General features: G+C 57.3%; 1 protein-coding gene across 1 annotated transcript; it reads right to left on the bottom strand.

The window, feature by feature from the left end:
* Positions 1–514: 514 nt before the first annotated feature.
* Positions 515–12,130, bottom strand: MAG (myelin associated glycoprotein). Its single transcript, XM_033844916.2, has 8 exons — positions 11,783–12,130; positions 10,051–10,347; positions 9,707–9,964; positions 8,386–8,646; positions 3,565–3,852; positions 3,117–3,213; positions 2,009–2,108; positions 515–1,030 (listed from the first exon to the last, which is right to left on the bottom strand). The coding sequence occupies exons 1-8, from the start codon at positions 12,120–12,122 to the stop codon at positions 866–868; spliced, it is 1,806 nt and encodes a 601-aa protein (XP_033700807.2). The 5' UTR covers positions 12,123–12,130; the 3' UTR covers positions 515–865.
* Positions 12,131–13,349: the final 1,219 nt, after the last annotated feature.

Here is a 13,349-nt window from a genome sequence, read left to right as displayed (position 1 = left end):
TTTTTAAAAAAAAAAAAGGAAAGGAAAAAAGATTGAATCTGCAGAGTACAGCATGAACGTGAGGCACGGCGGTCAAACTGACACAGGCTCATGAAACACTGAGATCTGAGGCCCCCGCCGCGACCCGCAGGTCACAGGGGGGGATGTCAGTGAGTGAAGCCAGCCAGGTGTGGGACAACAGGAAATGGTGAGCAGTGTGGCAAGTCAGGAGCCAGGCCCCTTCAGAGGAAGCAGCCACCATCTCTTTCAGTGAGATGTGGCAGCGTGTAAGCGCAAGCCCAGGGCTGTCAGTCGCTCCACCTGTGGCAGGAGCAGGGGTGAGGGTTGTGATGTGAAGCCACCCAGCAGTCAAACATGACCTGCTGTGGACCAGCTGCCAGCTCGGAGTGGAAGCAACTTAAGGGCGGCTGGCCTGGACTCAGGGCTAGGATCCCTGAGGACCCAGGGAAGGGCAAGGAGGCGGGGGGCAGGGTCCCCAAGGACGGGTCTGAAATCATCAGGATCTAGACGGGTGTTTGACTTCAGGGCATTTATTTCGTGTTCCTCCGCACAGGCCCTGGGGCCAGGTATGGGGACAAGAGACCAGGCAGGGGTAGCAATAAATAACACGGACAGACGGGCTCCCCTCCAGACAGATGAGGTTAAAGGAGGTTACAGGGGAGCCACAATGCGGAGCTGGGGCGCTGGCAGGGCGGGGACAGCTGGGAGGGAGGGGGAGGCCAGGCCCCCAGGACCTCACTGTCACCTGCCCCGTCCCTTTCCTGCCCCAGCCCCCACTACTTTGGGGAGGAAGGAAGCCCACAGCCAGTGGGGGCCAGTGAGGGTCCTGAAGGGGTGGTGGCCATCCGGGCTGCCCCCGGCTCCCTCACTTGACGCGGATTTCAGCATACTCGGCCAGCTCCTCCGTCAGGGTGTAGCTGTCCTTGGTGGGCCGTTTTCCCAGGTCCGCGTGAGAATAGCTCAGGTCCAGCTCTGGGGGCTCCCCCCGAAGGCCCAGCAGCCTCCTCTCAGATCCCAGGCGCCTCTCACTCTATGAAGGGAACCAACCCATTAGAAGGTCCTGTTCCACCCTTGACAGATGCAAAGGCTGGAGTCGCTTGCGCCTCCCAGAGCTGAGTCCTGTGTGAGGACCACCAGCCCAGCCAGCCCCACGGTCCCCAGTCCCCCTCTGGAGCTCTTGCCTGTGCCGATCCCCACTACGCAAAACCACCTCCTCGCTGCCAAGCCTGAAAGTCGCCCACAAATGCAACGTCTCCAGGAAGCCTTCTTCAACATCGGAATTTGGGGGGGGCACTCAATTCAGTCCATAACATGCCCTTAGATTAAAGCCACCTGGCCGGGTGCCCACCTTCCCCAAGTTTTGTAAATGCCCGACTCAGTACGTTTGGGTCTGGTGTGGTCCCCCTCCTCCACCTGGGAGATCCTGCAGGTGCAACTTCGGCTTCCCTGTCACGCTTTCCATCCCTACCCCCCACCTTTGGACACACACACACACACACACACACACACACAGGACAGTGGCCACAGACATACAGAGGGGAGCAGCAATGGGACAGACTAGACAAGGCCAGGAGTGCTGGGCAGAGCCAGACTGAAGTGGGGACCAACCTGGACGCCTGACGGGGACGCACACACATGCACGCCAACCCCAGGGCCCAACACGGGCCCAGAGGTGGGCACACTGAGGCCCCCGGAACCTACCTCCTGGGGTGCTCATTCCAGGGTAGAGAGCTCTCTGGACTATTGGAGAAGGAAATGCAGTCATAGACGCAGGCGGGGTGGATGAGGGCTTCCCTTGGGCCGCGAGCTCCACAGCCCCCCGCCAGGCCTCGGCCTGAGCGCCCCTTCCCAGCCCAGGGCCGAGCCAGCCCTCCGCACGACCCCTGCTTCCCTTCTGCGGGGCCGGCGCCCCCTCTGCCCCTGGGTCTCCAGGCCCCCCGCCAGGCCCTCGGGGCCCCTGGCGCACAGGATCTCCAGCTAGCCCCGCACCACAGGGCTCTGGCCTCACCTCATATTTCTCCGGCGCCCCAGAGATGCGGAAGTCACTGCTGAACAGGACGGGGGGGTCGTCCCCCGCCGGGAAGCTGGGGCTCTCTGTCACGTTCTTTCTGCAGGGCAAGACGTGTCAGCTCCAGTGGGACCCCCAGGTCCCCCCACTCCCCTCTCTATCTGCAACCCCATCTACCTAAGAGTATGGCCCAAGGGACCCCAGAGCTGCTCCCACCCGCCTCTCTAAGATGGGCAGCAGGCCCTTTGGTGAGCAGCCTCTTCCTGTCCACCACTGCCCATCCCTCCTCTGCTTCACAGCTGAGGATGAGCCACCTGGGCCCTGGTCTCTGCCACTTTCAGGACCCCAGCCTGGCTGCTCCAGGCTCTCCTCATTCGCTCTGGGGCTATCCACACCCCCTTGCCGCCACGATGCGGAGCGGGGGGTTAACTCCTTGTCAGGAGAGCTGATGTGCGCACCACAAGGCAGAAAATTAACAGCGGCGCACCTGTGGCAGGTGGCTGTGGCTTGGGACTGCGGAGCGTTTTGTTTTGTCTTGTTTTGTTCTGTTTTTTTAAGATTTCTTTGATGTGGACCATTTTTAAAGTCTTTTCATTGAATTTGTTATAATATTGCTTCTGTTCTACGTCTTGGTTTTTTGGCCACGAGGCATGTGGGATCCAGCTCCCCGACCGGGGATCGAACCTGCACCCCCTGCCCTGGAAGGTGAAGTCCCAACCACTGGACCACCAGGGAAGTCCCTGAGGAGTGTTTTTGATACCACAGATATGTGTAATCATTGGGGCTTCCGGAACCAACTGTGACGGATGTTCTGGGTGCAAGCCAGGGGTACCGGCTCTCCCCATCACACCGGAGCGGCAGGAGGCCACAGCACAGGATGCGGGGCACAGGTATCGACTGGTGAGAAGTGCTCGGCCCAGGCACTGGCATGCGTGACCTGACCACGGCGGCCCACGTTAGCCGGGGCCCTCTCTCCTCCATCCAGCTGAACATTCTCAGAGCAGAATCCTCCCTCCCTTGCCCACCCCCCGCCTCCAACTGCTCTGCCCCTGCCCTGCCCTTGGAGGCCACCCCACCCCGCCCCAGCTCAGCCCGGAAGGCTACTCACTTTCTGCGCGTCTGGGTGATGTAGCAGACGACGGCAATTAAGATGGCAAAAGCAACCACCGCTCCCACGGGCCCGATCTTGGCCCACATCAGGCGATCTGAGGAAAGAGAAGACCCAGGCGCCCTCAGGGCTGCCGGTGGGAGTGAGGACACCTGGGTTCTTAGGAGACAGGCTGGGGCAGGGGTGAGAGGGAAAATATTTACACCGCTGGCATATCCTTGCACTGACTGGCTAGCCTGAAGGCCTTTGCTGCTGGAGGGGCCAGTAAAGTACAGGCAAGCTCGGGGCAGCCTCTCCTAACTGGCTGGAAAGGGCATCTCTACCACCCGATCCGCTGCGCAGCCTGACCCATGCGCAGCCGCTGGTGATCAGCCTTGGGGAGGGGAGCTTGGATCCAAGAGGGGTCCTGTCTGTCCCTTGACGCCCAGCCCCAGGCCACACCACTCACGGGCTCCCTGGAAGGGCAGCTCCAGGCTCTTGGTGCCATAGAGGTTGTGGGAGGAGCAGATGACCCGGGGCGGGGCCTGGGCCTGGCCCCGCAGCGTGAGGATGCTGGTGAGCAGGAGGCCGCTGCGCTCCGAGTACACGAACTCGCGCTCCGTCTCGTTCACGGTCACGTTACGCGAGGGCAGCTCGAAGGCCACGGACGGCTCTGGGTTGGCTTTCACCACGCACAGGCACTGCACCGTGTCACGGGCCGCCGCACAGTGGGACTCCAGGAGGATCACGGGGGCAACTGCAGGGGCAAGACCAAGACCCCGCGGGCTAGAGACAGGGCCTCGGGGGCTCCTTGGCCGTCGCAGAGATGAGCTGCCTGTTCCCCTCTGCACTCTCTTTTACGTCCTCTCTAACTCTGCTCACCTTGTGAAACATAGATCACGGTGCTGCCTGCTCAAAGCCCCCCCCCCTCCAATTGCTCCCCGTGTCACTTAGAATAAAACCCCAATTCTTTGCCTTCGCCTGCAAGGCCCTGCAGGACTTAGCCACGCTCTAATCTCCTGCTGTCACCCTGGCTCATTCCCTTCCAGCCACACGAGCCTCCTTGCTTGTTTCTCATACTTGTGGAGCTTTTTCCAACAGCCGGGGCGGGGGTGGGGGGGTCTTGCGTTTCTCCCTCCGCTAGGAACACTTCCCTGACACCTGCCAAACTCACGCCCTCACTCCAGGCAGCTTCTGCGCAGACCATGTCTATTTCTCTGACCACCCCATGTAAGTTGCACCTCGCTTCAATAACTGTTCACTCGAGTTTTCTCCCCAGCACTTATCCCTACCCGGGTTATACACTGATGTGGCTGGTCTTGTATTTGCATCGAGACAGGCTCTTACTCAGTCTCCACTCTGTCCCCCACACTTAGAACATGACTTTCTTTTTTTGCCATACCACACGACATGCAGGATCTTAGTTCCCTGATCAGGGATCAAACCCAAATCCCCTGCAGTGGAAGCGCAGATTCTTAACCACTGGACCTCCAGGGAAGTCCCTAGAACATCCCTTTCACCCGGCAGGAGCTCTGGGAAGACTTGCTGGATGAACTACTGCGTTCAGCCAGCTCCCCTTCCAGGCCATCCTACAGATGCCCCTACTCACTCCCTGGAGCCCCCTGCATCCTGACCCTCCCTCCCTCGCAGGATTCCCCGTGGTACCAGGTACCACCCTCCACCCAATATCATTTTGTTGAGCTTTGCTTTGCTGCCATTTAAATTACAAAAACGATACTGGTATTTTTTTTCCTTTCATTTTCCAAAATATGAAATTATAATAGAACATTGAATGTTGCTTTTTAAACTATGTTCTCTTTCCCTCATGGAGAGTCTGGCATTCCCCTCTGCTTGCTCTAGACTGACCTCTGGTTCTCAGCCCTGAGCAAAACCCACTTCCACACGGGCAAAAGATCTTTGGCCCACCTACCCCACTTATTTTCAATTTCCAGTAAAAAAGAATATGCAGGTAACAGCGACGGAGCAGGGAGTCACATGAGCCGTGTAGTGGCAATAGGGATCATCCCATTTGGAACCTCAATGTGTACATATCTCTACGTCTAGTAAATGAACAGTTAAATATTCCAAATTCTGTTGAGGCAGACGTGCACTATGCTTGCTGTAGTATTGACAAATTAACACACCACAGAGTAAATTAGTAATGACAAACATGAACGGACAGTGATTAATTTTTTAAAAATCCTTTCATTCAATACTGCGCCACTGGTACTGTTGTGACAGTGTTGCGGGAACGCTGACACCCTGTGGCATGTGCTCAGCATCTTTGCAGCATTGCCGGCAGCCTCGCGACCTATGAAACCCTGATTGACACTAGATAAGCCCCAGGTCCCACAAAGGATGGGGAGTTTGGGGTGAGACAGCTTTGGCTTGAATCTCAGCTCTGCCATCTACTGGCCGGTCGCCCCGATCAGGCCACTCAGCTTCCTGGGCCTCCGAGATGAACTTCTCATGTGTGCAAAGAGGGGTAATGGTCCTTGACTTGCCAGGGGCTACGGGACTCTGTTCTGAAGTGGGCACATGAGCTTGTTGAAAAGAAAGCTTAGGGACTTCTCTGGTGGTGCAGTGGTTAAGAATCTGCCTTCCAATGCAGGGGACATGGGATCGATCCCTGGTCTGGGAAGATCCCACGTGCCACGGAGCAGCTAAGCCCGTGCGCCACAACTATTGAGCCCGCGCTCTAGAGCCCAAGAGCCACAACTACTGAAGTCTGTGCGCCTAGAGCCCGTGCTCTGCAACAAGAGAAGCCACCGCAATGAGAAGCCTGCACACAGCAACGAAGAATAGCCCCCGCTCGCCACAACTAGAGAAAGCCCGCGCGCAGCAACAAAGACCCCATGCAGCGGAAAAAAAAAAAAAAGAAAAGAAAAGAAAAAGAAAGCTTAACATCCCATTCAGGGATCGAACCATTCCAGCAGAGGAAGCAAGTGAGCAAAGCCTTGGCAGCAGGAAGGCAGGCGGATACCCAGCCAGGAGTTCAAAGGAGAGATGAGTGGGAAGCTAAGAGGATGTCTAAGACTTACGGGGCACATGGGACATGTCGGGCACTATGGGCGCTCACCATAATTTCCTTATACTGTCATATCCGTTTTTCAGAGAAGAGAATCGGGGCTCAGCAAAGGTGAACTCACTTGTCTGGGATCACACAGCACATCTCCATCACAAGATGGAGATAGAGCTGGGATTCGGACCCAGGTCGATTCAGCTCTGTCGGGTACTGGGCACCAGTAACATTTCTGTTTCCTCCTATTAAATGGGTGAAGGGCACTCCCTGCCCCCAATCACGTTGTTGTGAGAATGAAATAGGTCAATATGCACAAAGGGCTGAAACCAGTCTTCTAGTCATCACAGGGTCTCAGTGAGGAGAGTGCCCTGCAGGTCCCACGCTGTGCTGGGACCCAACAGCCCCCCCCCGCCCCCTCCCCGCTCAGGAGCACCCACCATCGTCAGCGAGCATGGAAGCCCCGTTGCTAGGGGACGCAGACTTTGGGGACAGAGAAGGACCTGAAGCCCGACGCCCAGAGGGTAAGCACAGCGACACAGGCCTTGGAGCCCGGTGACCGGCTCAGCAGGGGTGGGGTGGGAGGCACAGCTGCTCCTCCCCTCCGGCTGACTGAAGGCCTTGAGTACCTTGGGTACCAAGGACTGCAGGGGAGATGAAGCAGCCAGAGGTTTAAGAACTGGGTCGACAGGAGTCCAGAAGAATCCTGGCACTGGCCAGCCTTCCAGCTGCATGGCCTTGGGGAATTCTGACCTTCAGTTTCTCCTCAAAGGGGATGACGATAACACGTAGCTGCTTCAAGGGGCGACCACAAGGGCTCAGCAAAATAACACGTGCAGGGGATGCAATCCTGGCCCAGAGTAGGCCCTTAATGATCGTTTGCTGCCACCACTCTTATTATACAGGAGGGTCTGTGACTGAAAACATTCGTGAGCTGGAGATGCGTGTATGATCAGACGTTTCCACCGGATCCTCAGGGGGTTCTCTGACTCTACACCTAAGAACCCCTGGCTTGGGATATAGGTTTAACGGAGAAAAGCGTGAGGCAGAAGGGTGGGCGTGAGGCAGAAGGGTGGGCATGTAGGCGGGGTACCCGCACACCCATATGCATGATCACGTTGGATGCCGCGAGCGAGCAGAGACTGGGAAGGAAGGTGCCCAAAGAGGAAGGGTTAGCAGGGCAGTGGTGGCCATCACCTTGCCCTGGAAGATGGTATTCCAGGAATAATCTGTCTCTGCTGACTACGGCCACATGCCATATTGAATATACGGACTGTGCCCAAAACCTTCTGGCAAGCTTGTGTGGTAGGGACCATTGTAGGTGGAATCATTTGGAGACAAGTGCCAGAGGCCAGGCTGGAGCTGGGGAGGAAGCAGGGGGAATGGAACTACAAAGGTGACATTCCAGAGGGAGTTGCTGGAGGAGGGGGAGTGGAAACTGCGACTTGGGAGCTATGACCCGAGTGACGGCCGGGTGGGGGTGGGGTGTTGGCGGTGATGTCCACAGAAGGTTGGGAAGGGCTCTGGTTGGCAGTGGAACAATGGGCTTCATTCCCAAGACAGTTGGCTTTTTATATGCATCCGTCTCATCTCTCTGGCTGTACCATTATCTGTTAATACGCTTCGGCTTCGTGTCCTCTCGGTCCTACCCCCCACCTCCCACTGAGCCACACGGCCGTGCATGTAACAACGGCTTGATCAATGTATTCTGATGTCATAACATAGGATGAAGTCAATGGGCAGCACAGAAGAGTGGAACCAGACCACTGTATTTGAATCTCAGTTCTGCCGTTTTCTGGCTGTGTGACTTTGGGCAAGTGACATAACCTCTCAGGACCTCAGTTTCCTTCTCTGGAAACTGGAGACAGTAAGAGAACCTCCCTCATCGGATGTAACAAAAACGAAAGAGTGGGTCCCTGTACAGAGCTTCCAACATTGCTTGGTGCCTAGCGACGTTCCATAAGGGTCGGAGGTCGTGGTTATTCTTTTAGTTAATGCAAAGGGGCTGTGGCCACAGGATTCAGAAATCTCCTTGGTCACAAGCCCACACCAGGATGTGGGGATACCGTATTCTCAGGTGGGGCTTTTATTTTCTTGCTGTGGGTTCCGCTTTCCTCCCTTCCTCATCCTTATCTGACCCCTGGCTGGGATGCGTGGGTACCTCCCGGTCACCTGGGTGTCCCCCATTGAGCCGTCTACCACAGGGGTGGGTGGGCAGGAGTCAAGCCCGGCCGCCCTCCGCAGGGGCAGCGGATGCAGGGGAGTACTCACACTCCACGGATAGGTTGAAGGCGGTGGCCCTCTGACCGTACTGGTTCTCGGCCACACACCAATATTCTCCATCATCCTCGGGCACGACGGCGGGCAGCTCCAGCTGCAGCTCGCTCTCATAGATGACCGTGGCCAGAATCTGCTTCTCCTTGAAGATGGTAAGAATGGGATCCGGGTTGCTCTGTGTGGAGCACAAGATGGAGACTGTCTCCCCCTCCACGGCCACCACTGTCCCGTTCACCGTCGGCTTCCAGGGTGCATCTGGGGGGCAGGACAGGGGGCCGATGGTCAGAAGCTCCCACCCCCAAATGTGACCCCCGACGCCCTAATCAGGGCACACCAGCTCAGGATGGCTCAGGTAACCCCAGGCCTGGGCGTCTCGTTTACAAAGACGGGGGTTCTGCAGCGACAGCGCTTGTGTTTGAATCCCGGCTCTACCCCTTCCCAGCTGTGTGTGGACCCATGTCGAAACCCCTCTGGGCCCCATTTTTCTTATCTGGAAAATGGGCTTAATAATATTCCCAACCTCATAGGGGTCACTGAGAACCAACTGTGACAAGCACTGTTTTAGCCTGAACAAGGTTAGATGAAGATCCCTGCCCGTGTGGACAGATGCTGTATAAGGAAATCAAACATATAGTTGGCAAGACGGGGATAAGTGCTTTGCAGAAAAATAAAGGTGGGATGGGAAATCGGGGTAGTTGACGGTTTTCACTAGGATGGTGAGGGAGGGCTGCAGTGAGCCTAGAAGGAGGTGAGTAGGAGCCAGCCGTGGGGAGGCCCCAGGGGAAGAGTATTTCTGGAAGGCACTCAGAAACTGCTGAGTAAATGTTGGCCGGTGCTGTCATTTTTATTATCCCCAGCCCTGGGCACTTTGCCTCAATAAATATTTGTGAATGAATGAATGAATGAATGACCTCTCCTTGGCTCCTAGTTAAGAATCCTGTCTGACGGGCCCCCTCTCCCTGGGGCCCCATAATGTTCGGGGGCTGGGAGAGGCCTGGGTTCTCCTCAGCCCTCCCATCAGAACTGCAATGGGGCTTATTTTAAAATGCAGATTCCCGGAGCCAGGCCCAGCTCTACCCGCAGGAAACTGAATTTAACAGGCTTTCCTGGGTGGCAGGGATTGCCTCTGCCTCTTCCCATCTCGTCCTAGCGAGGAGAGTGGTGCAGAGTAGGTGTTCACCAGATACTCGTGGGGAAAATGAAGGAACTCCTTAACCTGCAACTTCCTCTCCATCTCCACCTCAACCACGGGCATGGTCCCGACCGCGCCCCCACTGGGCCCCCAGCTCCGCCCCGGGGAGGGGCGGCGACTCACACATGACGCTGAGCCCCACGGTGCGGTTGTCCTGGCCATAAGCGTTCTCGGCCAGGCAGGCGTAGACGCCGTCCTCCGCGGGCGTCACCTCGTCCAGTTCCAGGGACAGGCTCTCCGTCACCGCCTCCCGGAGCACCGTGCCGTCCCGCATCCAGGTCAGCAGCGGCGGCGGGTTGCTGTCGGCCCCACAGAGCAGGCTGACGTGGGAGCCCTCGATGGCCTCCACCGAGGAGTTCATCTCCACAATCACCGGGGGGTCTGCGGCACCGGAGACACAGGACGTCAGCGGGCACGTGCCGCAGACCCCGCCCCCGGCCCGCACCCCGGCCCGCACCCAAGCTCACACTTGACGTCCAGGCTGGCGTAGCCTTCGAACTGCAGGGTGGTGTTGGGGAAGGAGGCCTGGCAGCCCAGCCGGTAGCCGTTGGCCTCCCTGGTGGGCACGAAGTGCAGCAGCGACACCTGCACCCAGGTGCCCTCGTCCTCGCGGAGCCGCCCCAGCACAGCCGGCTCCCCGAGCCCCTCGTGGCCCAGCCAGCTCAGCTCTGGGTGCATCTCAGGGCAGTTGTCAGGCACCATGCAGCTGACCTCCACTTCTGTGCCTGCCACAACCTCTGGGGGGACCATGATGTTGGGGGTGTCTAAGTGAGACGGGGAGATGGAGGGTGAAGGAAGCAGCATCGGACCCCCACGTTGTCCGACTCCAGTCCTGGTACCCGCTCCCCTCCCCATCCTTGGATGCAGAATTCCCTACAACCTTCTCTCCTCCTGGGTACCCTTCACCCAGAAGCCCTCCGCAGATCCAACCGCAGATGTAATAATAACGGAAACAACAATATAGTGGTCTGAGTACTTTACTGTGTGTAACTTGCCCGTCCTTCCAGCCATGCCGAAAGTAGAAAGTGGGTAATGTTATTTTGCCCATTTTGCGGATGAGGAAACTGAGGCCACAGCGCGCATGGGGTAAAACTGAGCTTCAATTCCTGTCGCTCTGGCTTCATCGTCTGTGCTCTGGACACTACGTTATATTCCTCAAGAAACCTCTCTCCTTCCCACGTTTGCTTTGGTTTAGCTTCCACGTGCGTGCGTGCGTGTGTGCGTGCGTGCGTGCGTGAGTGCGTGTGTGTGTGTGTGTGTGTGTGTGTGTGTGGTGTGTCCTGGAGCTGTCTGGCTGTGCCTAGCGGCGGAAGCGGGGCCTCTCTGTGCATCAGGGCTGTAATCTGGCCCCTCATGTAGACTCAGAGCTGATGGCAAACCTGAGTCTAAGGGTTCCATGCCTCTCGGGGCCTCTCAGAAATGAGGCAGTAGACCCTACTCTAATTGCCCAAACTGGCCCGGAGCTGCATTTTATTTGACCTAAATTTAGGGTATTTTTTTAAAAAAATATCTGAATCAGCAGCTGATGCTGAAAAAACATAGAAAAATACAGTTCCCTTTGAAAATTCGGGAATTCCCTGGCGTTTCAGTGGTTGGGACTCTGTGCTTCCACTGCAGGGGGCACGGGTTTGGTCCCTAGGATCCCGCATGCCGTGTAGCACAGCCAAAACCAAAACAAAACAAACAAACAAACAAATGGAAAACTCAGAATGCTTGACAGCAATGACCCTGCCTTCTCACCCAGCACCACTTAGACGGAGCTGGGCGTCATGTACCAGGCACTGCTTTGCCCACTTGACAACTGTTCCCTCATTGAACTTTGAGTGCTGTTCTTAACCCTATTTTACAGAAGAGGAAAACAAGGCCCAGAGAAGTTAAGTAACTTGCCCTCAGTAGCCCAGCTAACATAGGAATCCAGAGGCCTGGCTCCAACCCCTGGGCCCGCTGCCTTTACCCCAGGTGTTTCTGGAAGAGTAAGACCACTGCTTTCCTCTGAGAGCCCTGCTTTGCCTGTTTCAGTCATCTGCCTGGGCCGTGTGGGCAGGGGGGGGGTTGCACCCCTCCCCCCAGCCAAACCAACAAGTCCCTGGTCCTGCCAGCTAGACCTCCCTGGAAAGGTGCCAGGAGGACTTCCTGCTCCCCCTGCGCCCCCTGCATGGCCCCAGCCCCACGGCATCTGCACAGCCCCCGGGAACTCACTGATGATGTCCAGGACGCTGTGCTCGGAGAAGGTGTACTGGTTGTAGCCCCCCAGGTCCCCGCGGAAGTAGTACTTGCCGCCCAGCTCGGGGCTGAGGTTGCTGAGCAAGAGGGTGCAGTTGCGCAGGCCCAGGGCCCCCAGGAGGCGGCTGCGGCCCTGGAAGCTCTCGTGGACGACTTGGGTGCGTGACTTGAAGACCACCGGCGGGTAGTTTTTCGGGTAGGGGCTATTGAAGTACCAGACGCCGTGCACAACGGCCGGCCGCAGCTCGTCGGGGAAGTCGAAGCGGCAGGGGATGGAGACACACGTGCCCTCGAAGGCCGAGATGGACGAGGGCATCCAGGCCCCCCAGTGACCCCCGCGAGAGGCTGTGGGCAAGCAGGACCGCTGAGGCTGAGGGACATGTCCTGCCCGGATGCCCCCAATCCCCCCGCTCCCATCAGCTTCCACTGCCCTGCGGGGCGGGGGCGGGGTCCAGGGACCCACAAAATCAACCCCAGCCTGCTCAGGGGCCAAGACCCCAGGAGCCCCAGACCCCCAGGCATTACCTGAAATCATGATCCAAAACAGAGGCAGTGCCGTGAGGAATATCATTTTGTACAGCAAGTGAGCAACAGCTGGATGGGGGAGAAGAGAGGAGAGGGTTAAAGGCCAGGGGAAGTGAAAAGGGTGCTTCTAGTAAGGCTTTAGGAAGCAGCCTGTTCAGATGTTAGCCACTGCTGCTATTATTATGTATAATCACAAACACATCTATGGGCATCAACCATGAACCACCCCCAGTACTTTACGACACAGATTCATTTGATCTCTTTGAGGTAGGTGCAATTATTATCCTCACTTTGTAGCTGCGGTCCAGAGAGGTTGAGTAACTTGCCCGAGGCCACACAGCACGTAAGTGGCAGAGCTAGGATTCAAGCCCTGCCTGCCTGTCCAGGTCTGCAGATTTCACCACCAAACTGTCCTGACTCTATGTGGTAGTGACGTGCTAATAATTGTCTTCATCACCATCCTGCCCTTGGGGATCTCCAAAGAGTAAGGATAGAGCCAAGTCTGGACCAGCATCAGGAAGCAGGGCAAGCCAGGAGGAAGGGGAATTTGGAACCCTCCCCCTCACCTCCGTCTCCCTGAGTTGGGAATGTCTTCTGGTCCCACTTGAAGCTGTCAGCCGGCCAACCTGGAACAAGAGTCAGACAGGCGCAAGGAGGTGGGGGCCTGAGGGTCCCCTGCCCCTCCCCGTCCACTTTCCGGATCTACTGTGAGTAGATCCTGCAGGCTGCCCACACGGTCTCTGTGGCCCATGGACGCTTGGGACCCTCCCACACAGCCTGAAAGCTACTCTGTGGTCACCTCCCGAGGCAAACTGCGATGGAGGAGAACTCTCGGGAAGGAAAGGGAAGCAGCAGAGCTCTGGGGGTGGGGGGAGGCAGGGGCAGTGAACGCGGTGAGGGAGCACATGTCCCACGGCTGAGGCCTGGGGGTGGGAGGCAGGGACCCAGCCCCATCAATGACTGGGTTTCACATCATCAGCATTCCCAACATGCCACGTGAATTCCTGCCGCCCTCTCC

Source organism: Tursiops truncatus, chromosome 19, assembly GCF_011762595.2.
Source record: "Tursiops truncatus isolate mTurTru1 chromosome 19, mTurTru1.mat.Y, whole genome shotgun sequence".
Lineage (NCBI taxonomy): Eukaryota > Metazoa > Chordata > Mammalia > Artiodactyla > Delphinidae > Tursiops > Tursiops truncatus.
This window is presented reverse-complemented; position numbering and strand designations above follow the sequence as displayed.

Excerpts from the sequence above, each read along its gene's own strand:
- MAG (XM_033844916.2), bottom strand. The coding sequence starts at position 12,122 with ATGCCCTCGTCCATCTCGGCCTTCGAGGGCACGTGTGTCTCCATCCCC. Across the intron at positions 3,214-3,564 it reads GCTGCCCTTCCAGGGAGCCC|ATCGCCTGATGTGGGCCAAG; the intron begins GTGAGTGGTGTG and ends CTCTTTCCTCAG. Across the intron at positions 2,109-3,116 it reads ATCACCCAGACGCGCAGAAA|AAAGAACGTGACAGAGAGCC; the intron begins GTGAGTAGCCTT and ends CTTGCCCTGCAG.